Raw genomic sequence first — 27,693 nt, 5'->3', positions numbered from 1 at the left:
CTCCCAGGGTGCACACCACCAGGAAGCCAGAATTAGGAGCAGGACTCAAACCCTGGCGCTCCAAGCACCCGGGCAGCAGCTCAATTGCTCTCTCAAACACCCACCCCACGTCTGACAAATTTCGCCTCCGTATCCTCTGTGCCCAGGATATAATGGTTGCTTTAAAACATCTGTTAGGGGCCAGCGCAGTGGTGTAGCAGGTAAGGCCACTGCCTGTGACACCGGCATCCCATATGGGCACTGGTTCAAGTCTCAGCTGCTCCACTTCCTGTCCAGCTCCCTGCTAATATACTTAGGAAAGCAGCAAGAGATGGCCCACATACTTGGGCCCGTGCACCTACATGGGTGACCAGGATGAAGCTCTTGGCTCCTGGCTTCAGCTTGGCTCAGCCCTGGCCATTGCAGCCATCTGGGGAATGAACCAGCAGATGGAAGATCTCTCTGTCTCTCATTCTCTTTAAATCTAGATCTTTTAAAAAAAAAAAAAAACTTAAAAAAAAAAAAGGATTTATTTGGCTGGAGAAAGAAATCAGTCTCAGTCCTGGATTTTACTGTGCTTAGTGACCTGGGGATAGTTCTTCTCCCTCCCTGGCCTTTCTTCCCACAAAGGAAAGACTGGTTTGGTGTAAGATCTGTAATAAGAGACATGTAGAATTGAACTCTATATTTCCATTTGTCCAGGGTAAACACATAGGAGCATTCCCTTTTTTTAAAGATTTATTTATTTAAGAGACAGAGTTACACAGAGGGAGACAGAGAGAGAGAGAGAGGGAGAGAGATCATCCATCTGCTGGTTCACTCCCCTAATGCCCACAACTGCCAGGACAGGGCCAGACCAAAGCCAGGAGCCTGCAGCTCCATCCAGGCCTCCCACGTTGGTGACAGAGGCCCAAGTGTTTGGGCCATCCTCTGCTGCTTTCCCAATCACATTAGCAGGAGCTGGATGGGAAATAGAGCAGCCGGGACTCGAACCAGCACCCATACAGGATGCAGGCACTGCAAACAGTGACTTAACCCAGTATGCCACAGTGCCAGCCCCTGCCTTCAGCTTCAAATCCAGAATCCAGCCATTTCTCACCACCTTACCCAGCCTGCCTCTAGCCACCACCATCACTTGCTAATCATTGCCTCGGCCTCCTGTGACAGCCCTGCTTCCCCCTCACAGAGCAGCCATAAATGGACACTCAAGGGCAGGCACAGGCCTAGCAGTTATGGTGCTCTTGCCTTGGGACACCCCCACCCTATCAGAGTGACTGGATTTGAGTCCTGGCTCCGCTTCAATGCGAGCTTCCTGCCAGTGCTTACCTTGGGAGGCAGCCCGTGCTGACTCAGGGCATGACTCCCTGCACCCATGTGGGCGACCTGGCTTGAGCTCTGGGCTCCTGGCTTCAGCCTGATCCAGCCAGCCCTGTCTGAGGTGGACATTTGGGCAGTAAACTGACAAATGGAAGATTCTGTCTGTCATAAATAAAAACAAAGAAAAAATTTAGGGCCAACCACTGTAGTGCAGCAGGTTAACCCATGGCCTGCAATGTGGACATCTCATATTTGAGCATCGGTTCCAGTCCCGGCTGCTCCACTTCTGATCCAGCTCCCTGCTAATGCACCTGGGAAAGCAGCAGAAGATGGCCCAACTGCTTGGGCCCCTGCAACCACATGGGAGACCTGGATGGAGTTCCAGGTTCTTGGCTTTGGCCTTGATTAGTCCTGGCCGTTGCAGTCATTTGTGGCATGAACCAGAGGATAGAATCTCTCTCTCTCTCTCTGCCTGTCCCTCTCTCCATCACTGCCTTTCAAATAAATCTTTAAGAATAATTTTTCTATTAAAATAAAATGGATGTCCAAACCCTCCATTAGCTTCCCATCTCCTTCAGAGTAAGAGCGCACATCGCCCAGGGTCTGTCCCCTCTCCCAGGGTCTGTCCCCTCCCCCAGGGTCTGTCCCCTCCTCCAGGGTCTATCCTCTCCTCCAGGGTCTGTCCCCTCCCCCATGCTCCCTCCGTCCGACTCCGCCTACGTGATGCTGGTCTCGCTATTTCTTAGGTACCACAGTCAAACGGGTGCCCGAGGCCTCTGGCGCTGCCTGCTCCGTCTGCCCGGAGCGCCCCCTTTCGCCCGATGTCTGAATGACGCATGCATTTCCTTCCTGAGTTCGCTGGGCTTAGCTCCGTGAAGCCTCTGTCTGCCCCACTGCAAACTGCAACCCAAGGCTGGCGTGGAGCCTGGCGCTCAGGCTGTCGGCTGGGACACCCACGCCCGTGCCAGAGTTCTCAGTTTGAGGCCCAGCCCCAGCTCCGGACTCCAGCTTCCTGCTGATGCACACCCTGAGAGGCAGCACTTATGGCTCAAGTAATTGGGTGCCTGCCACCCACATGGGAGGCGTGGGTTGCTCTTGGCTCCCAGCTTTGGCCTTTACGGGCATTTGGGGAGTGAAGCAGCAGATGGAAGCTGTCTGTCTTCCTCTCTCTTCTCTGCCTCTCAGACAGACAGACAAACAAACCCCCCTGCAACCTTCCCGCCCCTCGTTCCGGTGTTTCCTCCATGCTGGTCACTCTCCCCTAACACACTCAGCCATCTCCTCCCACGTGACTGTAAGCTCTGTGCACATCTATTAACTAAACGCTAATTCTTTCAATTAATTGACTATTGATGTCTGTTATGCGCCAGGCACGGTGCTCAGCACTGGCGCTACGAGGTGATTAAGGCTGCTTTTAAGTCCTGGGAGGGAAGAAATCCTAATAGCAATTAGTAGTAGCAGCTCGTGTATCTGAGGCTTCCTCTGTGTCAAGCGCTTGCCAAACATCACAAAGACAACGCGGGCGAACATCGATTAAAACAGACTCTGCCTTCACGCCTGACCTCGTGTAACCCTCACCAGGATCTATAAGGTGAGGGTTACACTAGCTTTACCGCAAAGCACAAGAACCAAGATTTCAAGGCTCAGAGATGTCAGTCTGTCAGGACGCTGGCCGTGGCGGCGGCGGCGGCGGCGGCGGCGGCGGCGGCAGCGGGGGTGAGGGTCCACTGTGAGAAACACTTAGGGTCAGCGAGACTGGCTCCGGAATCGCATGCGGGGACCGCGGGAAGGGGCTGTGGCTCCCAGCTGTCGATTGCGGTGGATCAAAGGGAACGGCGAAAGCCCAGTTTGGGACGCGATGCGTTTGAGGTGACTGGGGGCCGCTCATGGACAGGAGCCTGAAGAGATGCTGGGGGCAGGCACCCGGCGGGGAGGGACACCCTGCTCTTGAATCTCTTCAGCAGCAGCTGCAGGAAGGGATTCAGGGACCGCGAGACAAAGAGCGCGAGGCACTGCCTTTGTCCCAGCGGCCCCTTTAAGAAGCGCGCTCCCCGCTCCTAGCCCGCCTAGTATGCAAATACAGCGGCGAGGCGGGAGCGCGCCGCTGATATCCGGGGACTGGGCTAAGGCGGTTAGTCCTCTCCCGGCCGCCGTCGCCTCCGACATATTGCCCGCAGGAGCTGCGGCGGCGAAGCGGAGAGCGCCGGGGGGAGGAGATGGGTGAGCAGAGCCGGCCCGGCTCGGCCCGGCAGCGAGCGGGCGCGGGGCTCCGGATGGCCAAGCCGCTGCTAATCGCTGGTCCACGCGGACAGCCCTGCGACGGGAGGGGGAGGGGATGCGGGAGCAGACGGGACCCCGCCCCTCCTGGCGTTTTGCAGGGTGGGGCCTCTGTTGTGGGGGCGGGGCACTGGCGTGGTGGGCGGGGCTTCTCTGTGGAGTGGGGTTGTGGGGGCTTTGGTCAGGGCTGGAAGTGGGGGTGGGACCCACGGGGGGGGTGTGGTCGTCACTCTAGGGGCGGAGCTTGTGGACTGCAGACGCCGGTGTGAAAGCGAGCTTTCCGGGCTGCTGGGGCTAATACTGGGGGCGTGGGGCGGGCCGGAGGCTTCTCAGCCTCCGCGAACCCATCTGGCTTCTGGACCGAGGGGGCTTTGATTGGCTTGTGGGCGGGGCTTCTGGGCTGACAGTTGTGTGGGGGCGGGGCTCCTGGGCTGGGTGGCTTTAGGTGGGTGCAGAGCTGCTGAAGAAGGAAGAGTGGGTGTAGGCGAACTTCTGGCTGAGTGTGCTTGTGTGGGGTTTTCTAAGCCAGGTGTGAAGGTGTGGGGGCTTTTTGAGGCTAGGGCTCCTGGAGACGTGGGCAAAGCTTCCAGGCTGAGGAGCTAGGGGTGCAGTGTGTGTTGCCGGGAGCCCGAACGGCTGGTGACTTTAGTTAGGTGCTTGGGAGCTTTGGGCAGGCCTTTTGTGCAGCGTGAGTAGCTGGGAGCCTGGGCTGGACTCTCAGCCTCGACAGTTTGTGGGTCCAGAACCACAGCATCTCCCAGAGCCCATCTCCTTGGCCACGTGCTTGGGCCTCGGGTCCTGCCCGTGAGACACCAGGATGCTCGTGGGGCTGATGTCAGGGCGTCGAGGAAAGAGCTAAAGGTGTCCAGAAACTTGGATCTGAACGGGCCCCAGCGCATAGCAGAGCTGGGAGCAGGAGACCCGCTCCTCCGTACTGTCTGTGACACAGACCCAGGCGTGGTTCCCTGATCTGTGACCATCCTACCTCGCTGGGCTCCTTCACTCGTCACCGTATGTTTGCTGGGTGTGAGGTAGGGGTAGGGGGTGCAGCAGTGAAAACAGACGGCTCCTGACATTGAGCATGACAATGAGCCGTCACCAAGACAATGAGCGTGTTCACACATGAGTAGGACAAGTTCAGAGTCAGTAATTGTGGGGGGAAAACACAAATAGGATAGAGGATGATGGGCAGCTACTTCCAAATGTTGACCACTGAGGAACGAGTCTCCTGACAGTGCAGCACGCTTGGCTCAATGAAGAGAGAAAGGCCGTGATGGCTGGCGTGTGGCGTGGGCCTGGAGGTGCGAGGCAGAGACTAGTAGGAGAGGAGGTTAGGGGAAGACGGGGGCCAGATGTGAGACTTTAGTGAAAGGCAGGCGGCCCGTCGAGCTGTGAGCGCCGTATAGTTGCTGTCATCCTTGATCTATGTCCTCTGGCTTGAGGACCTACTTTATGTTGAGCCCCGCAGGAGGACGAAGAGGTCCTAACAGGACATCTTACTGTCGAAACCCACTCTGTGAGCCAGGATCCTCCGGGGGCTCTGGTGGAGGCCACGCTTCCAGCGCGTCCGTGACCAGTGTCCGTTCCCGCACCAGGTAAAGCACCTGCCGTCGGTCCCAGGAGCAGTGTGGGCCAGGCTCTCCCTGACTGGGTTGTGATATCCTAGATGGCAGGTGGGGACTGGGGTCTTTTCTGGCAGCAGAAAAGACCTAGAGGGAGCTTGGCTGAGGGCGGTTACAAGGACAGATGCAGTGGGACCTGGTACACTAAGCCCAAGGGCCTGGATTCCAGTTCAGGTTCTGCGCCTGAATTGCTGGTGACTTGGACAAGTTTCCTCCCCTCCTTGGGCCTTTTTCTCCTCCTCTGTAAAATGAGGTTAATATTTCCTGGAGTGTTGGAAGTCCTCAATAAGATTAGGAATAGGAAAAGGCTTTGACAGGCAGGAGAGAGGGTACTCATCCTTGCAATGAGCTGTGTCTCTAGCCTTACCCCACAATCCGAGGCCCCAGAGCCATTTTGGGTAGGGATCTCAGGTCAGCTCCGCTCCTCTCCCTTCCTCTTTCCTTTCTTTCTCTCCTTTGCTTTTCTTGCTCAGATTTATTTATTTATTTAAAAGTGGAGAGAGATGGGGCCGATCCTGAGGCCTAGTGGGTGAAGCTGCCACCAGCAGCTTCCCACTGCCAGCATCCCATATAAGCGCCAGTTCAAGTCCCAGCTGCTCTACTTCTGACCCAGCTCTCTGCTATAGCCTGGGAAAGCAGTAGATGATGGACCAAGTCTTTGGGCCCCTGCAACTGTATGCGGGACCTGGAAGAAGCTCCTGGCTCCTGACTTTAAATTGGCCCAGCTTTAGCCGTTGCTGCCATTTGGGGAATGAACTAGCAAATGGAAGACTTCTCTGCCTTTCAAATAACTAAATAATTCTTTAAAAAATAAAAAAAGGAGTGGGGGGAGAGACAGATCTTTTATCTGGGCCAAGCCAAAACTGGAGTCTGGAACTCCATTTGGGTCTCCGACATGGGTGCAGGGGCCCGAGCCCTTGGGCCATCATCCACTGCCTTCCCAGGTGCATCAGCAGGGAGCTGGATCAGAAGCAGAGCAGCTGGGACTGCAACAGGCACCCCGGTGTGGTCTGACTGCGCCGCGAGCAGCTCAGCCTGCTTTATTTCAACACCAGCCCTTCTGGTCCGCTTCCAATGTTGTTCCCTCCCACCTCCAGGAGCAGTTCTGGGACGGGCCTCTCCAGTCCTCCACTGGCCACCCAGACGGTTGTGCCTCTACAGCACTGTAAGATCCCCGAGCTGCCAGTCCAGGCCAGCATTCTGTTTGAGTTGCAGCTCTTCTTCTGCCAGCTTATAGCCCTCTTCGTCCACTACATCAACATCTACAAGACAGTGTGGTGGTATCCGCCCTCCCACCCACCGTCCCACACCTCCCTGGTAGGTGCCCAGCCAGGGCCAGCTCTGTGTGTGTCTGTGCGTGTTCTGTGTGGGTATTAGACATGGTTGGTTCAGCTTAGTGTAGCCTACAAAGCACCACTGTGGTGCTTTGGGCCCTGTGCTGGGCTTGGCATAGGATGTGCAGAAGGAACAAAAACTAATGATTTCCTGAGTGCTGCTAGTGGGCTTATGTTTCACTCTGGGCATTGTAAGGGGAGCAGAGATGACTCCGATACAGGTTGCCTAAAGCAGCTCCGGGTCTTAAGGCCTGTAGGGGAGGTGCGTGTGTCCAGGGGAGGAAGGAGCTCTGTGAAGAAGAAAGGGTGCAGGGACAGGGGCATGGGTGTTAGGAGCAGGAGGGCCTGCACAGCACGCCCTCGGCCCCAGGGACTGCACACTTCCCTTCTCTGGGTCCTACGGTACTCCTCGAGGTAATATCCTGGCCTGACTCAGCGGGAGGCCTATCAGAGAATGGGGACAGCCTCTGTGGCAAGGACTGGGCAGGGGGAGGCTGGTGTCTGGGGAAGGGGCCCACGTGACCCCCAGGCCTCTGCTCCCGACAGAACTTCCACCTGATCGACTTCAACTTGCTGATGGTGACCACCATCGTTCTGGGCCGCCGCTTCATTGGGTCCATCGTGAAGGAGGTGACTGGGTCCTAGAGGCTGGCCAGGGACGCTGGGATCCCCTCTCCCCCGGGGGCGCCCAGGAGGCATGCCCAGCCTTTCAGCCCTGACATTTCCTTGGGGCTCCCTCTGGACATGGTTGAAGGACGTTAACCGCATTTATGGGGCATTGGAGAGAAGGATTTGCCTTGGCACGCTCCACCCGGCCTGCTGTGCCACCTGTCCCTGGGTGGGATCACAGGCTATGCAGGGGGTTGGGGGTGTGGGGCCTAGCCCCTGTGGCCTCCATCCAAGGCACCTTCCCATCCTATCTCGCCCTGACCCAGGCTTCTCAAAGGGGGAAGGTCTCCCTCTTTCGCTCCATCCTGCTGTTCCTCACCCGCTTCACCGTTCTCACGGCAACAGGCTGGAGTCTGTGCCGGTCCCTCATCCACCTCTTCAGGACCTACTCCTTCCTGAACCTCCTGTTCCTCTGCTATCCGTGAGTACCCCTCCCCTCCGCCCCCACTGCCTGGCACCTGGGCCCTGAGCTCGCCGTTCGTGCGGCTGTGACACTGTATTTTGTATTTGGAGACTCCCGGGCAGTCAGCGACCATGTCCTCCCACGTTGTGTGTGACCTCCCCCTGAGACAGGGCGCTTAGACTTCATTGCAGAAGAAGGTGGGCCTCATTTACCCCTGCTGCTGGCCCTGCGGTCAGAGGAGGACTCGGATCTGTGTGGAGCCCTAGGGAGTCCCAAGGGGAATGCACAGGCCGCCTCCCCCTCCCTGTTTGCTTTCCTTCCCCTGTCTCTCTGTGTGTCTCAGTGGTTCTGTAATCTCTTGGTGCTTCCCTGGGTCCAGACCTTGGCAAGCACCTGCATGTTTGCATGTCTGGACGTGCGTGTCTGTGTGTACGTGCACGTGTGTGTCTGTCTTGGTATCTGTTTTGTTCACTCACTCACTCCATCTCACCCGGAATATTGAGGATGGAGAAATAGTGTCTGGGAAGAGACCAGGACTGCCCCCTTCGTGGCCTGGAATTGTGGAGGACTTTGATGGGGTGTCCAGTCTGGCTGCTGTGCGCCAGGCTCCTGGCTGCCTGGGATTGGCAGTTATTTCTCAACGCTGGGCTTTGTGGTTCATGAACTTCCTCAGTCTGGTCAGCCCTCATCCCTGGAAAGCTTTCGACCTGGACTGCTCCTCCCTCTACTCTGCATGACCAAAAAGGCAGGGGAGCCCCACCCTCCTTGCTCCACTTCTACCTGATTTTTAATTTTAAGGGTGATAGATGTGTCTTACATAAAAACATTAGACTTTATAGAACCATTTAATAGAAAATGAAAGTCCCGTGGAATCTGAGTCCCCAGAAATCTTATTTTCCAAACATTCTCTGTGCTAGTACATGCACATACACTTTTTTAAAACAAATGGGATTGTGTCATGCATGATATTACCTCATTTGCTGCATGTCATGGGACTTGGATATTTTCCATGGCAGTATATATGGGTCTGCCGCATTTCTTTAATGGCCTCATAGTGTTTTTTGTGTGGAATTTTAGCAGTTTGTTTTATTTGTCTATTGTTGGTAAACTTCTGAGTTGTTCCTAGCTTTTTCTTGTTCATAGCAGTGAGGCAGGGAGCATTCTTTTATATACATCTTTGCACACCTGTCCAGTATTTCTGCACAGCAGAGTCTCAGAAGTATTATACCAAATGATACGTTCATTTACATTTTTTATAGTGACTAGCAAATTGCTCTTCAAAAGGGTTATCCTGGCTGAAACTGTCATTAATTGCCTTGCCTTAGTTTAACACTTTCTAGTTAGTACCTGGTGAGTCCACTCTAGACCCAGGTATCATCCAATGTTCATATGTTGCTTTCTTTTTTATTTCATTTTACTAATTTTTTTAAGATTTATTCATTTTTATTTGAAAGGCAGAATTACACAGAGATTGAGAGAGACATCTTCCATCCACTGGTTCACTCCCCAGATAGTCACAGTGGCTAGAGCTGGGCTGATCTGAAACTTTCAGGTCTTTCACGTGGGTGCAGGGGCCCAAACACTTTGGGCCATCCTCCGCTGCTTTCCTAGGCGCATTAGCAGAGAGCTGGATTGGAAGAGGAGCAGTGAGGATTCAAACTGGTGTCCATATGGGATACTGGTGCTGCAGGTTGCAGCTTTGCCTACTACACCACAGCATTCCCCCCCCCCCCCCTTTAAGATTTATTTATTTGAGAGGTAGAGTTACAGAAGAGAGGGAGAGACAGAGAGAAAGGTCTTCCATCTGCTGGTTCACTCCCCAAATGGCCACAACAGCCGGAGGTGGGCAGATCTGAAGCCAGGAGCCAGGAGCTTCTTCTGGGTCTCCCACACAGGGAGCCCAAGGACTTGGGCCATCTTCTGCTTTCCCAGGCCACAGCAGAGAGCTGGACTGGAAGAGGAGCAGCCAGGACTTGAACTGGTGTCCATATGGGTTGCTGGTGCTGCAAGCTACTATGCCACAGCACTGGCCCCTCCTCCTTTTTATTTTATAATTGTAAATTTCTTATTGATATAGTATAGAAACATTATAAAAATGAAATCCAGTTGTGCCAAAAATGTAAAACAGTAACCTTCTGCTGCTCCTCCGCACGCGGAGGAGCCGCACCGGACCGGGCGCTTGTTGTTCCCCCTTTTTTTACAAGTCCTTTCTATAGTAAAGTAAGAATAAGTAAACAGCAAACTCCCAAAGCAAGAATGAGTAGAGAGAAATGAGAAAGAACGAAGTAACGAACTTCCCCGCGAACTCTCCAACGCACTCTCCAACCAACCCACGCCACCATGCCGTCTCTCTCCTCCTATATAGTCCTCCTCCGCCAATCCCAACTCGGCTGCCCACACGCCGAGCACGCCGCTCTCCTCCAATCAGGAGCAAGTCCTACAGTTTATTGGCTGAACTGGAGGCAGCTGTGTAGAAGCTGTTTTCTTCTCTCCCAGCGCCATATTGTGGGAGAGCAGATGCATAGAATAAGTCTTAATTCCAGTAACTTAGTCTAGTCCGAGTTGCTCCCCACACCTTCAAACCTGCCCTGCAGATTTCCTGGCCCCTTTTCCAAAGCAGTCTCTTTCACTCTCTAATGTTAAGTGTTTTTCAAGTTGCTGCCAGTAGTATCCTTGTACCTTAGTGTATTCCTTTTTAACATTTATTAACTGATTTTGTAATTGGATTATAGGCTCACATTCTTAAAATTCAAGCGATATGATAGAGTGAAAAAGTCTCCTGTTAACTGCTGCCTCCCAGCCACTTGGTTTCCCACTGAAGAGGCCGTCACCAGTGTGTTCTGTGCATCTTCAAGCACATGACACCCGTGTGCACATGTGCATTGATTCCTTGCAATGGCTCACCTCCCATCCCTGCTGTTCCCAGGATTTGATAATTGTTAGGATTCTTAATTATCTTTTTTAAAGATAATTTTCTGTCTTTAAAGATTATTGAAAGTCAGAATTACAGAGAGAGGAGGAGAGAAAGAGGGAGAGGTATCTTCCATTCTCTATTTATTCCCTAAATGGCCGCAATGGTCAGGATTGGGCCAGGCCGAAGCCAGGAGCCAGAATCTAGAAGCTAGGAGCTTCATCCAAGTCTCCCTCGTGGACGCAGGGTGGTCTGGCGTCCCCTGCTCTCCCAGGCTCGTTAGGTGGGAGCTGGATCATAAGTAAAGCAGCTGGAACTTCAGCCAGCATTCATGTGTGATGCTGGCATCACCTGCTACATCAAATTGCTGGTCCCTTTTTGAATTTTCTGTTGATTATCTTGAATCCCTTTTGTGTAAGATAAGCATATTGGGAACCCCCCTACCCATCCACCTTTATACCTCTCACACTTCCTGGCAGCTGTACTCTTTTCTTTAAAAAAAAAAAAAAAAAAAAAAAAAGATTTATTTATTTATTTATTTATACCTGTGGCATAGCAGGTAAAGCCACTGCCTGCAGTGCCGGCATCCCATATGAGCACTGGTTTGAGTCCTGGCTGCTCCACTTCTGATCCAGCTGTCCGCTATGGCCTGGGAAGGCAGTGGAAGATGACCCAGGTCCTTGGGCCTCTGCACCTGCATGAGAGACCTAGAGGAGGCTCCTGGCTCCTGGCTTCAGCTCTAGCTGTTACGGCCATCTGGGGAGTGAACCAGCAGATGGAAGACCTCTCTCTCTCTCCCTCCCTCTCTCTCTGCCTCTCTGTGTGTAACTCTTGACTCTCAAATAAATAAATAAATCTTAAAAAACAATATTTATGTATTTGAAAGGCAGAGTGACAGAGAGGGAGACACACACACACACACACACACACACACACACAGATGCTTCCATCCATCTACTGGTTCATTCCCCAAATGGCTGTAACAGCTAGATCTGAGCAAGGCTGAAGCCAGGAGGCTGGAATAGGGATTCCCAAGTGGGTGACAAGGGCCCAAGTACTTGGGCCACCTTCTGAAGCTTTCCCAGATGCATTAGCAGGGAGCTGGATCAGAAGTGGAGCAGCCAGGACTCTGGTATTGCAGGCAGTGGTTTAATCCACCCCTGTACTCTTATCTGTATCTGGTGAAGCTTGACATTCACATTCTCCTGTATAGGCATATTTTAGTCTCCTTTTCTTTGTCTAAAGCTAATTCTAAAATTTTTTGATACGACAATGTATATGAAAATATCACTGACTGCAGGGCCCAGTTGTGTGCATAGATGACATTTCTTCTCTATAATTAACTGAATTATAATCTTGGGCCTCTTAAAAAAAGAATGTTCCTAGTTTCAAGGTAAAATTATTTCACTTTTCTTATATTCCATCAATTGCTTAAAATCAAGCCACATTGCTTCATATTTAAATTGTAGCTTTCTTATATAGCTTTTTATTTTTCTTGGAGTTCTAATTGCCTTTCTTTTTTCTTGTTGACAAAAGAATGATGGGCCTTCAGCATATCCTCAAGTTTATCCAGCCTCTCAGTCATGCTACCTGTTGCCTGGAGTCCATTTTCCCCCCAAAGACATCCCTCCTGGAGCCCTCAGCCTCCTGCTCCAGTCGGAGCGGTTGCTCTTTAGGCCTGCTGTGCAGCTCTCAGCCTGGGACTTCCCTTCGCTGCCCTCCTGGCTTGGATCCACTGTTTCCTGGATCCCATGTCTTCCTTTTTCTTGATTTTTCTCCTTTATTTTGCTGGAGTACGTTATCAGGTAATTTCCTCAATAATGGGTATGTGGGAGGTATATACATTCTGAATCCTTGCATGTCGAAAGATGTCTTTATTCTACCCTCATACTCGGACAGTAGTCTGGCTGAATGTAGATTTCTAAGTTCAAATTCATATTCTCTCTGAAGTGTGACGCTCTCTCATGTACAGTATTGCTAGTGAGAAGTCTGAGCCAGTTTGATTTCAGTTCTTTTGTGATGACCCTTGCCCCCACTTTCTGAAAGCTCTTGGGAACATTCTACTTGTCTTTTGATTGTTTGAAATCTCACAAGGATGTTTCTGGTGTGGAACTTCCATCATTCATCCTATGAGCACTTGAACTTTTTAAACATGGAGATTTGGGTACTTCAGCTGAGAGAAATTTTCTTCTGTTTCTTTAATAGTATCTTCCTCCCTTTTTTTCTGTCCATCAGATGGCAGTCGTCATAGATTCAGTCATCTGTTTCTCTTATATTTTCTCTCCTGTTTTCCGTTTCTCTCTGCCTCTCCGTTTTTCTGCCCGTCCTTCTTTCTTTCCTTCTCTGTCTTTCTCTTTGCTTTGTCTTCAGAGAGATTTCCTTGATTTTGCCTTCCAGCTTTTTATTGAGGTTTTTTTTTTTTTAGCAATCATGTTTCTCATTTCTAAGACCTCTCGTTTTCTGAATGTTCTTTTCTCATAGCATCCTGTTCATGTTTTTACACTCTTATGTTCTTTTAATCTTGCCCTCCGCCGGGGCGGTTTCTCTGTTTCATACTAAGCTTTGTGAGTGTGGCTGGTTTCTTTGGTGGTCCAGGATACTTCAGCAGGAGTGCACGTTCTCTCCCTGCAGCATTGTTGGGTGGTGGGAGATTTGAGAGCTCCAGGTACATGGTGGGGCACGCTGGCAGGCAGCCTTTGCTTTCGGATGAATGAATGATGTGCTGTAGGACAGCGAGGGAGCAGGGCGTTACTCTAAGACGCCTCCATCGGAAGGGCAGGCATTGGACGGCGTGCGGAGCTGCGGCTTGGGACGCCCACATCCTGTATGAGAGTGCTGGGAATCAAATCTCACCTCTGCTTCCAGTCCAGTTCCCTGCTGATGCGCACCCTGGGAGACAGCAAATGATGGCTCATGTACTTGGGCCTCTGCCACTGACATGGGAAACCCAGATGGAGGTCCTAGCTCCCACCTTCAGTCTGGTCCAGCTGTGGCTGTTGTAGGCATTTGAGGAATGAGTCAGCGGAGGGACGATCTCTTTCTCTGTCATTTTGCTTTTCAAATAAACATAAATAAATAAATCTTTTTAAAAATGCCACCATTAGAGACCTCTGTTTTCCTCAGTTCAATTTCTCTGGGGTGGATTTTGTGAGTCCAAGAATAAAGGTACTGACCCTCCTTCTTTTTTTTTTTTTTTTTTTTTTTACATCTTTTAACTTTTTTTTTTTATCATGTTTATGTTATTTTCATCTATTTGAAAGGCAGAGCAACAGAGAGAGTACATGCATTGGACGACATGCATGGCTGTCCACTGGTTTATTCTCCAAATGCCCACAATAGATAGGGCTGGGCCAGGCTGAAGCCAGGAGCCCAGAACTCCATCCGGGTCCCCCACACAGGTGGCAGAATCCCACCTGGATACTTTGGCCACTGCCTCCAGGATGTATTAACAACAAGTTGGATCAGAAGTGGAGCAGGGCTGGTGCTGTGGCATAGTGAGCTAAGCCTCTGCCTGCCGTGCCCAAATCCCATATGGGTGCCGTTTGGGTTCCAGCTGATCCTTTTCTGATCTAGTTCTTGTGGCCTGGGAAAGCAGCAGAAGATGGCCCAAGTCCTTGGGACCCTGCACCCGCCTGGGAAACCTGGAAGAGGCTCCTGGCTCCTGGCTTTGGATAGGCTCAGCTCTGGCACAACGTCCATCTGGGGAGTGAACCAGCGGATGGAAGACCTCTCTCTCTGTCTCTCCTCTCTCTGTAACTCTGCCTTTCAAATATATATATATATATATATATATATATTTTTTTTTTTTTTTTTTTTTTTTTTTTTAAAGTGGAGCAGCCAGGCCTTGAACTGGCACTCCAGTACGGGATGAGGATGTTAGAAGGCTGCCTTAACCTGCCGTACCACAACGGCTGCAGGGACTGACTCTTTGAATACAGATCTGTTAAATCTCATTTGTTCAGGCCTGCTTCTTACTTGTACCCTCTATCAAATTTATCAAATTTGCCCATTTGAAGCCAGATCTCTCTTGGTTACTCTGGGCAGATAAACTCCCCAGCTCAGTGCAGTCCTCTCATGGTGTGGTCTAGACTTAGGCCATCCAGTTTGGTAGCTGCCAGCGACCTGTGTCACTGAGCATTTGGAATGGGATAGTCTGTTTGAGATGTGCTTTAAGTGTCATATATCCACTAGATTCTAAAGACTTGGTACAACAACAACAAAAAACTTAAACATCTCACCAACAAATATTCAATGTTGGAATGATAATATTTTACCTACATTGGGTGAAGTCAAATAAAATATGAAAATTAATTTCATCTTTTCTTACTGGAGCTACTAGAAATTGTGCATTACTAGTGACTCACTGTATTTCTGTTGGAAACTGTTGCTCTTGACCAGCGGTGGGGAATGTCCAGCCCCTGGGCCACGTAAGACCTGCAGAATTATGTGGTCTGGCCCTGCCAAGGCAACCTCAGGCACACTGAAAATTCAGTACATGTATAGCCTCTTGTTTGTTTTTTTGAAAGGTACAGTTACAGAGAGAGGTCTTCCATCTGCTGGTTCATTCCCCAAATGGCCACAACAACTGGGGCTGGGTCAGGCCAAGGCCAGGAGCCAGGAGCTTCATCTAAGTCTTCCACGTGGGGGTTGGGGCCTAAGCACTTGGGCCATCCTCCACTGCTTTCCCAGGTGCATTAGTAAGGAACTGAATCTAAAATGGAGCAGCTGGGACGCGAACCTGTGCCCATATGGGATGCCAACACTGCAGATGGAGGATTAACCTATGCTACAGTGCCCAGTGCCATAGCAGGCTTTTTTTTTTTTTTTTTTTTTTGGACAGGCAGCGTGGACAGTGAGAGAGAGAGAGAGACAGAGAGAAAGGTCTTCCTTTTCCGTTGGTTCACCCCCCAGTGGCCGCTGTGGCTGGCGCACTGCGGCCAGTGTACCGCGCTGATCTGAAGCCAGGAGCCAGGTGCTTCTCCTGGTCTCCCACGCAGGTGCAGTGCCCAAGGACTTGGGCCATCCTCCACTGCACTCCCAGGCCACAGCAGAGAGCTGGACTGGAAGAGGAGCAACCGGGACAGAATCTAGCGCCCCGACCAGGACTAGAACCTGGTGTGCCGGTGCCGCAGGCAGAGGATTAGCCTATTGAGCTGTGGCACCGGCAGCAGGCTCATTTATTTAAAGATTTATTTATTTATTTGAAAGGTAGAGAGGCAGAGAGAAAGAGAGAGAAAGTCTTCCATCTGCTGGTTCACTTTCCAAATGGTCACAATGGCCAGAGCTGTGCCAATCAGAAGCCAGGAGCTAGGAGCCTCCTCCAAATCTCCCACATGGGTGCAGGGGCCCAAGGACTTGGGCCGTCTTCCACTGCTTTCCCAGGCCATAGCAGAGAGCTGGACTGGAAGTGGAGCAGCTGGGACTTGAACTGGCGCCCATATGGGATGCTGGCATTGTAGGCAGCGACTTTACCTACTACGCCACAGCATCGATCCCTGCAGGTTCATTTTAAGCTGATAACATTGTAGGGCCTACTAAAGATGTGGTGTTTTGTTTTGTTTTGTTTTGTTTTGACAGGCAGAGTGGACAGTGAGAGAGAGAGACAGAAAAAGGTCTTCCTTTGCCATTGGTTCACCCTCCAATGGCCACCGCGGCCAGCGCGCTGCAGCCAGCACACCGCGCTGATCCGATGGCAGGAGCCAGGTACTTATCCTGGTCTCCCATGGGGTGCAGGGCCCAAGCACTTGGGCCATCCTTCACTGCACTCCCTGGCCACAGCAGAGAGCTGGCCTGGAAGAGGGGTAACCGGGACAGAATCCGGCGCCCCGAGTGGGACTAGAACCCGGTGTGCCGGCGCCGCAAGGCGGAGGATTAGCCTAGTGAGCCGCTGCGCCGGCCTAAAGATGTTATAAATACACACATGGCCCTTGACAGAAAGAAAGTTCCCCACCCCTTTTCAGAGATGGTTTCCTCCTTATCTGTCAACACATTTCCATCTGCTTCCTAAATTTGTCAAAATCATTTGTGTACTGTTGACTCCCTCCCCCCCCCTTTTTTTTTTTGCCAATGTGGAGTCATTTTCCACATTTATACTGTCATGTGTTGAATGTAGGGATGGAAAGAAATTTGCTGTCTTGCATGTGAAGCTGCTTCTAACTTCTGGCCTGTTGGAGAACTCATTTACTGTCATCAAATAATTTAATTGATCATTTAATTTAAATTTAAAGGATCTATCTGGAGTCCTTTTTAGAGGCAAAGCCAGGGAGCTTCCTAAGTCCGAGTCTCCTCTGTGTTCACATTAGAGCCCCTGCCACCTATTTCCTACAAGGTGTTTGCAAAATCCCCCTTCAGCCAACTTTCATACTCCTGCAGAATCATTGGCCTCCTTTAGAGACAGAGTCACACTGATCTACTCCGAGCCAGTTACTATGTTGGGTGTTGTTCAAGGACTAACAGCCCAAGCTGAGCATCCCTAGTCCAAAAATCCAAAATGGGAAATTCCACACCGCAGAACTTTGTTTCCTGCATAAGATTATTTAAAATATTATATATAAAATACCTTCAGGCCTAAGGTATACGTGAGACATTAATTAGTTTCATATTTAGACTTGGGTCACATCCTCAAGATAGCTCATTATGTATACTCAAATATTCCAAAATCCAAACTCTGAACTATCCCTGATCCCAAGCTTCTGGAATAAGGCATACTCAGCCTGTATTTCTGAAAACTCAGGGTAGAGGAGCAATACAAACTATGGAACTCGGGCAGATTAAGATTAAGGAAACTGAGGCTTATAAAGGTTAAGCAACTTGCCTTAAATCACAGAGCTAGCAGGTGGCAGAGCTGGAATTCAGGCCTGTTTGACCATAAAGATTATGCCGCTGTTGGCCATAATTTTTTTTTTTTTTTTTTACGGGCAGAGTTAGACAGTGAGATAGAGAGAGTCAGAGAGAAAGGTCTTCCTTTTTCTGTTGGTTCAGCCCCCAAGTGACTGCTGCAGCTGGCGCGCTGTGCCGATCCGAAGCAAGGAGCCAGGTGCTTCTCCTGGTCTCCCATGTGGGTGCAGGGCCCAAGCACTTGGGCCATCCTCCACTGTACTCCCTGGCCACAGCAGAGAGCTGGCCTGGAAGAGGAGCAACCGGGAAAGAATCCGGCGCTCCGACTGGGACTAGAACCCGGTGTGCCGGCCCTGCAGGTGGAGGATTAGCCTAGTGAGCCGTGGCGCCAGCTAGCCATAATTTTCTAAGATATTTTATTTAACCTTAACTCAGGAAGGATGCTGGTATCTCCTGCTTTTTTTTTTTTTTTTTTAAGAATCATTTTATTTATTTGAAAGAGTTTCAGACAGAAGTAGAGCCGAGAGAGAGAGGTTTTCCATTCTGCTGGTTCACTCCCCAAATGACCACAATGGACAGAGCTGAGCTGATCAGGAGCCAGGAGCTTCTTCCAGGTCTCCCATAGGGGTGCAGGGGCCCAAAGAGTTGGGCCGTCTTCTGCTGCTTTCCCAGGCCACAGCAGATAACTGGATCAGAAGAAGAGCATCCAGGACTTGAACTGGTGCCTTCGGTGCTGCACGCTGGGGCTTTAACCCCCTGCACCACAGTGCCAGCCCTCCCCCTCCTTTTTTTCCTTGTTTTAAAGACTTATTTATTTATTTATTTATTTGAAAGCGAGAGTTACAGAGAGGCAGAGAAAGAAAGAGATTTGGCCGGCGCCATGGCTCAATAGGCTAATCTTCCGCCTGCAGCACCAGCACACCGGGTTCTAGTCCAGGTCGGGGTGCCAGATTCTGTCCCGGTTGCCCCTCTGCTGTGGCCAGGGAGTACAGTGGAGGATGGCCCAAGTGCTTGGGCCCTGCACCCCATGGAAGACCAGCAGAGGCACCTGGCTCCTGGCCTCGGATCGGCGTGGTATGCTGGCCACAGCGCGCTGGCTGTGGCGGCCATTGGAGGGTGAACCAGCAGCAAAGGAAGACCTTTCTCTCTGTCTCTCTCTCTCACTGTCCACTCTGCCTGTAAAAAAAAAAAAAAAAGAAAGAAAGAAAGAGAGATCTTTCATCTGCTGGTTCATCCCCAGATGGCCACAACAGCCAGAGCTGCACCAGTCTGAAGCCAGGAGCCAGGAGCTTCTCCCACACGGGCATCCCCATTTTATAGACCAGAAAACAGCAACCCAAGGAAGCTTGTTACTTGTTCAAGGACACTTGAATATCCCTCTTGGGACTCCAAAGAAAAAGTGCTGTTAAGAAATGCAGCATTGTCGTTGACCCTAACCCATGGCAGCCCAGGGACCCATTTCAGGCTGTGTCATTCCGGGAGCTGGGGAATTTGAGAGGCCCCAAAATGAAAGAGAAAACTACTTATAAAAAGCACCTCCTGTGATGTGCTGCACATTGTGCCTGGCGCTCACTCACTCTGTATAATTTTTTTTTAAGATTTATGTATTTATTTGAAAGGCAGAATTACAGAAGGCAGAGGCAGAGAGAGAGAAAGGGCTTCCATCTACTGGTTCACTCCCCAAATGGCTGCAAAAGCCAGAGCTGGGCTGATTCGAAGCCAGGAGCCAAGAGCCAGGAGCTTCTGGGTCTCCCACACGGGTGCAGGAACCCAAGGACTTGAGCCATCTTCTACTGCTCTCCCAGGCCATAGCAGAGAGCTGGATCAGAAGTGGAGCAGCCAGGACTCGAACTGGTGCCCATATGGGATGCCAGCACTGCAGGTGGTGGCTTTACCTGCAATGCGACAGTGCCAGCCCCTGTATAAATTACTCTTCCAGGCTGTCGGCCAGTTTCCCCACACAGTACCAGCCACACATGCAGAAAACAATGCTTTGGCTAATTAGCTCCAGGCCTGCCCTAGGGTGCTGCTCAAGGAGAGGGAACTGACATGTCCCAGGGCCTGTAGCCAGGCCTGGCACATCATAGGTGAATATTTGTTGCTGTTCTTTCCTTCCTGCCAGCTGCAGAGCTGCCTCTCTCATGTCCACAAGTACCATGCCCCTGTTCTCTGGCGTTGTGTGCACTTCTGATTCACTCATTACTTGTGGTGATTTGTGAGTATCTGTCTCCATCTGCAGTACCAGATAGTCCAGCCTTGAGGCTGGCTCTGTTTCTTCCTTACTAATTGTGTAACGTCTGGGAATTCACCTCTGAGCCCCAGCTTCCTCAGCTCAAAAGGGGACAGAATGACGGGACCTAGCGCTTAGTGTTCTCACAAGAAAAGAGGAGGGTACGAGTGAAGCATTCAGCGCAGTGTCTGGGGCGCGGGCTGTGCCCTGCAGATGTGGGCCATTCCGATTGTTGTCCGTCATCACTAGGCCGTGCGTGAGGGCAGGGACTTGTCTCTGCTTCCTGCTGCCCTCCAGTGCTCGGCATGCTCTCAGTGTGTGCACTCAACGTGTGTTGAAAGACTGACCATTGGTGGGAGGATGAATGGGTGGGAAGAGGGGTAAATCCTGCCCCTGGGCAGCCAGGAAGCTGAGGCCTGGGGAGGAAGGAAGCTTCTGCCTCGTGGGCAGGCCAGCCCTTACCACTGTCTTCCGCAGCAGGTTTGGGATGTACATTCCGTTCCTGCAGCTCAACTGTGATCTCCGCAAGACGAACCTCTTCAGCCACGTGGCCTCCTTGGGGCCGCGTGAGGCAGTGAGCGGCCTAGCAAGGAGCCGGGACTACCTGCTGACACTGCGGGAGACATGGAAGCAGCACACGCGACAGCTGTATGGCCCGGAGGCCATGCCCACCCATGCCTGCTGCCTGTCACCCAGCCTCATCCGCAGCGAGGTGGAGTTCCTCAAGATGGACTTCAACTGGCGCATGAAGGAAGTGCTCGTGAGCGCCATGCTGAGCGCCTATTACGTGGCCTTTGTGCCTGTCTGGTTTGTGAAGGTGCGTAGCTCCGCCCAGGGAGGTAGAGGGTCCTGCCCCATCCTTCTTCCCCTGCTGGGACTTCACCACCCTGCTTGTCCCCTGGAGCCCTCCCGATTGGCTAGATAACTGCTGTTGCTTGATGGATTTCCCACCCGTTCTGCTCTGGAGAACTGGAGGAGCTACTGTCTCCATCTTAGAATGCAGACAACAGAAGTCACTGGAAGGAAGTGACCTAGGCAAGGTCACGCAGCCCATGGCGAGACCTGACGATGTTCAGAATACCTGATAACAAAGAGCAGTGACTGTTTCAGTGGCTCTTCTCACAGGGCCGTGCCAGTTTGCTTCATCATTAAGTAGGGAAACTGGGATTCCTCCAGATCTGAATAACCTAAGGCCTATGCTCATTCTTGCTCATATGACCTCCTGGGAAGGTACCTCCCCCGCTGCACAGGACATGCTCCGCTGAGTGACGGGTTGACGGGACTTCCTGTCTCTTGAGCACCTGCAACGCGCTAGGAGCTTGTGTGTGTATTTCAATCCTCCAGACACCTCTCTGAGGTAGCTGGTGGTTGCTCTTACCCTCATTCAGCAGATGAAGAACTAATGCACAGAGAAATAAATGCCTTGCCCAAAGTCACAGAGTCAGTAAACAGCAGAGCCAAGGTTTGAATTCAGGTCCGCTGGACCCCAGAGCCTGTGTGCTGGTTCACAGTGGGAGGCAGTAGAAGCAGTTTTTCTTTGTAGAAATCTGACTGGTGCAGTAGGCACAGGGCCTAGGCCTTCTTTGGTAGGTCTTTGATTCTTGGTTTCAGAAAGGCTCCCCAGGATTATCCATTAGGTTACTCCAAGGCAGGTAGAAGCAGGGAAGGGAGAGGGATGGAGACCATTCTAGTACCCAGGCCTCACTCACCTCCTGCTGTCCCCAGAACACACATTACTACGACAAGCGTTGGTCCTGTGAGCTCTTCCTGCTGGTGTCCATCAGCACCTCGGTGATCCTCATGCAGCACCTGCTGCCTGCCAGCTACTGTGACCTGCTGCACAAGGCCGCTGCCCATCTGGGCTGCTGGCAGAAGGTGGACCCAGCGCTGTGCTCCAACGTGCTACAGCATCCGTGAGTTGCCCCGCCTTGCTCTACCTGCCCTCCCCCCACCCCAGTCCTCCTGGCCAATGTCCGGAGTCACTTGCCCACCCACCCATTGATTGATTCAGTGAGTGAGCCAATAGTTACTGAGCTTGTCTTGTATATTAGGCCTGTGTCCAGGGTTGGGGACGGTGGCACCCAAGACAGACATGCTCCCTGTTCTTGGGTACCTTGCAGTGTACTGGAGATGGAAGGGGGACACGTGATAAAAGCTCATAGACTTTGTCATTCGCTGATTTATTTATTCACTCATGGGTGAATTTGTTGGGCAGTCAGTCATTGCTTCACTCCTTTTTCACTTGTTCATCCACTCGATCATTAGATCACCTGCTCTTTCGGCAGACTTGACTTCTCCATTTACATTTACATTAGAAAATCCAGACCAGTTCCAATGCTTGTACTGAGCCAAGGAGAGCCGTAGAGGATTTTGAACAGTGAGGGGACCTATTCCTGGGTGTGCTTTGGAAACAGCATTGGTAACAGGATAGTTGGTAGGATAGCCTGTGGTGAATCCTGGAGAGCCACGGGGGACATAACAGATGAGACTCTCAGTGAGTTCACAGTCTGGTGGGGGAGCTAGCTTTGCACACAAGTGTTTGGACCAGCGGAGTGAAGACGCCTGGCTGCATGGTGGCACTACACCCAGAGCAGAGGCAGAAAGTCACCTGCTCAGGAGCCGTGAGGTGCTAGGCTCTCCTCCCCTCAGCTTGGCTCCTCCCCCTTAGGTGTCTGTCAGCATTCCTGTTGCCCTTGATCAAAGCACTTTTCACTCCAGGTTATACTAATTTTCCTGCCTGTATTCCCTCACTAGACTGGAAGCTCCTCAAAGCCAGGACCACCTCTGAATCACATCTGAGTCTTGGGTCCAGGACGAGGCCAGGCAGAGAGGAGGCCCCTAGGACAGGTTTGTAGAGGTCAGCCCGTGGAGAAGCAGAGATGCCAAGGGAAGCCACAGAAGCCGAGCCTCCTGGTGTTGGCCCTTTGCACCAGGCAGGTCCATCCCTTTCAGGCTCGGACCAGGAGATTCAGAAAAGCAACTGGGGATTGCTGAATGGGCCAGAAACGGGGGTTGCTTAGCCTCAGGCTCTGAGGGCTGGGAGAATCAGGACGATGGAAGTGGAGGGGGCGTCTTTCCCAGAGGTTAAGATGCCACTCAAACACCTGCATGCCATATTGGAGTGCCTGGGTTCAAATCTCAGCCCGTGTTCTGATTCCAGCTTCCTGCTAATGCATACGCTGGAGGGCAGTGGGCAGTGGCTCAGGCGGTTGGATCCCTGACACCATATGGGAGACCCAGGTGGATTTCATGGCCCAGCCCAGCCAGGGCTGCTCGCTTGCTCTCTCTCTCTGCCTTTCAAATATATAAAAATACAATTTAAAAAAGAAAAAAGAATATAAAACTTAGCTGATTAGGAGAATAAAGCTGTCCTTGGCTCACTTTAGTCATCAGGTAAGATTCGTGTTTATTTGCGTGGTTTCCTGCTGATGACCAGGGCCCCGCCAGGCTTGTCTGCCCCATCTCTTCCCATGGGCGGCTCGCACTCCAAGCTCGCCAGATGGAACTTCGGGTCCTCACGTGCTTTCCCCGGCTCCGCAGCCAGGCTTTTGCACGTGATGTGGCTCCTGCCTGCAATGCCTTTGCTGCCTTCTCTCCTAGTTGGCCACTCCTGATCCTGCAGGAGCACCTTGCTGACCAGCCTCGGTGGGCTGTGCCCTCCCCCTCTGAGAGGCCTCCCTGCATTGGCCCATAGCACCCAGATCACTGCACACACTTTGTGCTGACTGCTCAGTAAGCAGGCTGTCGTCCAAGCACCAGAAGCTGCTGGAGGTCAGGGCCCTTGCCTGCCCTGCACCGAGCTGTCTCGTGGCTCCCAGCAGAGTGCCTGGTTTACAATGGAGATGCTGCAGACTTTTTGTGTATTTTGTGTGTAGTCTTTGTGTGTGTAGTTTTTTTTTTTTAATGTGTGTACATGCAGCACAATATGCAAATCTTACAGTGTATAATTCTTTAAGTTTTGATGAAGGCACATATTCCCATATAACCTGCCACGCCTAGCAAGACTAGAACATTTTCAGCCCCTCAGGAAATTTTTTCGTGCCCCTTCCCAGTGACCCCTCCCTGCCAGGGCAACACATATCTGCTCTCTTTCCTTGTATAGATTAGTTTCGTCTATTCTAGAACTGGATATAAATGAAATTATACGCAAGATACTCTTGTGTCCAGCTTTCTTTCATTTAACATATTGTCTGCGAGGTTCATTTGTGTGGATGTATACAACATGATAACTAGGTTTTCTTTTTTATGATGTTTTTATTCTAATATATGTTTTATTTATTATTTGGAAGGCAGAGCATGAGAGATAGAAGGAGAGAGATCTCCCATCTGCTGGTTCATTTCACAAATGGCCACTATGGCCAAGGCTGGGCTAGGCCATAGCCAGGAACTTATCTGGGTCTCCCACATGGACAGCAGGGACCTAAGCACTTGGGCTAGCTTCTGGTGCCTTCCCAGGTGCATTGCAGGAAGCTGAATTGGAAGTGGAGTAGCTGGGACTTGAATCAGCCCTCCGAGATGGGCTGCCAGTGTTGGAAGCGACAGCCTAACCTGCTGAGCCCCAATAACGAGTTTTTAATTGAATGAATAAGGCAGGAGAGTGGGATTGAGGAAGGGGCTGCTTGCAGGCTATGGTTCGCAGTCTTCTGGCCCAGGAGCCTTGGGGTTTCTGGGAGATCTCAGGAACATGAGAAGAAAGCTCTGTGTCCCTGCCAGCTCATGCACATCCTCTCTGTGCCAGGCTTTGTGTTTGCTCTGAGGACACTGGGCTGAAGTGGATGCCGTCCCTCCCTGAAGGGCTGCAGCCTAGTGAGGCATACAGAAAGGGAAATAAAAAAGTGAGCGACGCTAGGGAATGAGGACCAGCGCAGGCGATTCAGGGAGCAGTTAAAGGGTTTGTAAAGGGTTTTGAACTAGGGGGCGTTGGAGAATGGCTTTCGCGAGGAACTTGTGTTTTGAAAGATGATGAGGGGCACAGTCTAATTGGAGGCAGTGGCTTTCGCAGAGACATGAGGTGGTACTGTGTGCTGGAGGAACAGCTCGGAGCGGCTTGAGCATGAGCTGCGTGGTGGGAGTCGTGGCTGCCATGAGGTTCTCGTTGTGCCAGATCCTGGGGCCTGGACCCCAAGGTCACCAGGAAGCCTTCAGCGCATTTTTAAGCAGGGCTGATCTGGCTCAAGTTGCATTTTACAAAGACCATTCAGACAGCTGTGTGGTGGACTCAGTAGATGCTAGAGACAGACCAGAGGAAGCAAATGCACCCAGAGAGGAAAAAGTGTGCTTGCAACCCTTAGTAATTAGTGTTGGTTCTAGACCTTTAGACACCCCGTGCAGTAGACTTCTCATGGTTCTTAACCCATTTCATAGAGGAAGCGACTGGGACCCAGAAAGGGAAAGTCATGTATCTAGGTGATAGAAATGGGAGTAGAGCCCTGGTGATCACCCCCCGTCCAGTCTTCTGAGACACCTGTTTGTGGGTGACCTGGGAGTAAGGGGCGCTGTTGGCTGTGCCTCCAGGTGGACTGAAGAATGCATGTGGCCGCAGGGTGTGCTGGTGAAGCACAGCAAGAATGTCTACAAGGCAGTGGGCCACTACAACGTGGCCATCCCCTCCGACGTCTCCCACTTCCGGTTCCACGTGAGTCGCTTCCCCTGGGAAGGAGGGGTGGGGCCTGTTCTAGAGGGCAGGAGGGTGGGCAGGGCAGGAGGGTGGGCAGGGCAGGAACGTGATGTCAAAGCAGGGGAGAGATCTTTTCAGTATTGCCCGAATCCAAAGAAAGACACTGTGCACATGTAGCACCACAGCCATACCAATCACTGTTTAATGGCTACGGCTTTCCTTGTGACAGATCCCTCAAAATACCGGTTCCGGGTGGGCACTGAGCCTGGTGGTTGAGACGCCCATGTCCCACATCAGAGGCCTGGGCTTGATGCCCGGCTCTGGCTCCTGACTCCAGCTGCTTGCTAATACAGATCCTGGGAGGCAGCAGTGATGGCTCCAGTGATTGGGTTCCTGCCTCCCACATGCGAGATCTGGACCAGTGTCCTGGCTCCTAGCTTCAGCCTTGGTGCAGCCCCAGCCGTTGCAGGCATTTGGGGATTGAACCAGTAGATGGGAGCTCTCTCCTTTCTTCTCTCGTTCTCTCTCTCTACCTCTCAGGTGAAAAAAACAACAAACAATTAAAAAGGTAGATATTGGATAGAGGGAACGAAGACAGGAAGCAGAAGAAGGGGTTCCAGACAGGGAAACAATAATTGCCGTCATTCCCTGTCGTGTGCCAGGCACTTTGCTGAGCACTTCCCATGCACCCTCCGGCTTAGTCATCTCTGAACCTGTGTGGGAGAGAGGTGCCAAGGCTGCCCTGTTTTCCGATGCTGAAACTGGCTTAGAGTTAAACTCGGCCGAGGGTGCCTTACTGGGAAGCTTGGGAATTGATGGCAACAACACAGGTTCTGATGGCAGTGACTCATGACGGGACTGATTCAGCACTATGGAAAGGCTGATCAAAATCATCTAGGCTAGTGCCCTCGGGCTTATTTATTTATTTATTTTACAGTCAAAATTCTTTTTTTCAACAGTCAGAGACCAAAGCCCAACACATAAGACCTCATGGCACTGCCGTATTTGAAGAGATTGGCACGCCTTTCACTTCCCATCTATCCCTACCATAGCTCCTAAGGGGCCTGCTTGGAACCTGGGGGAGAGCTGGTTTGTGACATCACTGATCTGGGCTGATAGCTTCATCTCACGGTTGAGCAATGTGAGACCTAGAGAGGGAAGAAACTGGCCCACAGTCTTGCGCCCTGGCACCTGCAGAGCTGAGCCCGGCATCCTGACCTCTGAGTTCCCATTTCCTGCTCCTTTTCCTCCCAGCCTGTAAGCAGCTCTTGCAAAATTGGGATCCCTAGACATTGGGCACCCTTTTCAACTGATCACATTTTCCTTGAGTCCCTACTAGGTCCTTACCCTAAACACCAGGTAAAAATGAGATATTGCCATGTCCCCTGGAAGATTCCAGCCTAGCTAGGGATGCTAGCATGAAATAGTAGGCAACTGAGGCCAGAGTCCACAATAACTTTCCGTGCCTGGGTGATAAGATTCTAGTTTGTTCAGGTCTAACAATACCCAGAAGGATGACCCACCAATAGGTGTTGGTTTTAGACCAGAAAGAGTTGGAAAGCAAACAAGACCTTCCCAGAAAGACTTCCTGGAGGAGGTAGAGCTGAACAGGATCTTAAACAACTTAGGTGGGAAGCAGCAGTCCTGTCAAAGTGAACACAGGCAAAAGCAGACGGGGTGGCAAAGCCCATACCCAGCCCTCCAAAGTCTGCATGGGGTTCAAGAGCTTATCCCCTTCACTGGCCCACCTGGATGGAACCCCCATCCAAGAGCAGGCCTTCCAGTCCATGCCTACCCTTTCCTGGGCAGTTCTTTTTCAGCAAACCCCTGCGGATCCTCAACATCTTGCTGCTGCTGGAAGGCGCTGTCATCGTCTACCAGCTGTACTCCTTAATGTCCTCCGAAAAGTGGCACCAGACCATCTCCCTGGCCCTCATCCTCTTCAGCAACTACTACGCCTTCTTCAAGCTGCTGCGGGACCGCCTGGTGTTGGGCAAGGCCTACTCGTACTCAGCCAGCCCACAGAGAGACCTAGACCACCGGTTCTCCTGAGCCCCAGGGTGACCCCAGGGACAGCATCCAGGCTTCAGCCAGGGGATCCCTGGCAAGGGGCTCTTGGGGAGGGACGAGTTGGGGAAAAAACAAAAACAGACAAAAAAAAATCCACCAGAGCTTTGTATTTTTGTTACGACGTACTGTTTCTTTCTTTGATAATTGATGTGATAATGAGGGGAAAAAAGTACTATTTTTATACAACCAGCAAGCCTGTGTCCTGTGGTTCTTTCCCTCCTGCTTGCCTGTCAGGAAGAGAGCAGAGCAGAGCAGAGCAGTGTGGGAATCTGGGGCTGCAGCGACCCTGTTTTCTCCAGGCGATCACGGTGGCAGTGCCAGCTGCTGCTGACTGGACCCCTGCCGCCTGCCGGCCTCAGTCTTAACTCGTGCGCCAGCCCGAGGAGGGAGGTGCTGCCACTCCTACAGATGAAGACCTGAAGCCCAG

The 27,693-nt window shown here is 51.6% G+C and overlaps 1 protein-coding gene across 6 annotated transcripts; it reads left to right on the top strand.

Moving 5' to 3' along the window:
- Nucleotides 1-782: 782 nt before the first annotated feature.
- TMEM39B (transmembrane protein 39B) lies at nt 783-27,459 on the top strand. Of its 6 annotated transcripts, none has more exons than XM_070078846.1 (9): nt 783-2,887; nt 5,042-5,168; nt 6,293-6,512; nt 7,076-7,159; nt 7,465-7,619; nt 20,060-20,396; nt 21,305-21,492; nt 25,094-25,214; nt 27,006-27,459. In XM_070078846.1, the coding sequence occupies exons 4-9, from the start codon at nt 7,106-7,108 to the stop codon at nt 27,246-27,248; spliced, it is 1,098 nt and encodes a 365-aa protein (XP_069934947.1). In that variant the 5' UTR covers nt 783-2,887; nt 5,042-5,168; nt 6,293-6,512; nt 7,076-7,105; the 3' UTR covers nt 27,249-27,459. The 6 variants fall into 6 exon arrangements, with proteins under 6 accessions (XP_069934947.1, XP_051688045.1, XP_069934948.1 ...); XM_051832085.2 differs by lacking the exon at nt 783-2,887 and adding an exon at nt 3,377-3,516; XM_008273779.2 differs by lacking the exon at nt 783-2,887 and adding an exon at nt 3,437-3,675.
- Nucleotides 27,460-27,693: the final 234 nt, after the last annotated feature.

The sequence above is a fragment of the Oryctolagus cuniculus genome, chromosome 7 (assembly GCF_964237555.1).
Source record: "Oryctolagus cuniculus chromosome 7, mOryCun1.1, whole genome shotgun sequence".
Classification (NCBI taxonomy): Eukaryota; Metazoa; Chordata; class Mammalia; order Lagomorpha; family Leporidae; genus Oryctolagus; species Oryctolagus cuniculus.
The sequence above is the reverse complement of the archived record's forward strand: the minus strand, read 5'-3'. Positions and strand labels throughout refer to the sequence as shown.

Excerpts from the sequence above, each read along its gene's own strand:
- TMEM39B (XM_008273779.2), top strand. The coding sequence starts at position 3,513 with ATGGGTGAGCAGAGCCGGCCCGGCTCGGCCCGGCAGCGAGCGGGCGCG. Across the intron at positions 6,513-7,075 it reads CACCGTCCCACACCTCCCTG|AACTTCCACCTGATCGACTT; the intron begins GTAGGTGCCCAG and ends TGCTCCCGACAG. Across the intron at positions 7,620-20,059 it reads CTCCTGTTCCTCTGCTATCC|GTTTGGGATGTACATTCCGT; the intron begins GTGAGTACCCCT and ends CTTCCGCAGCAG.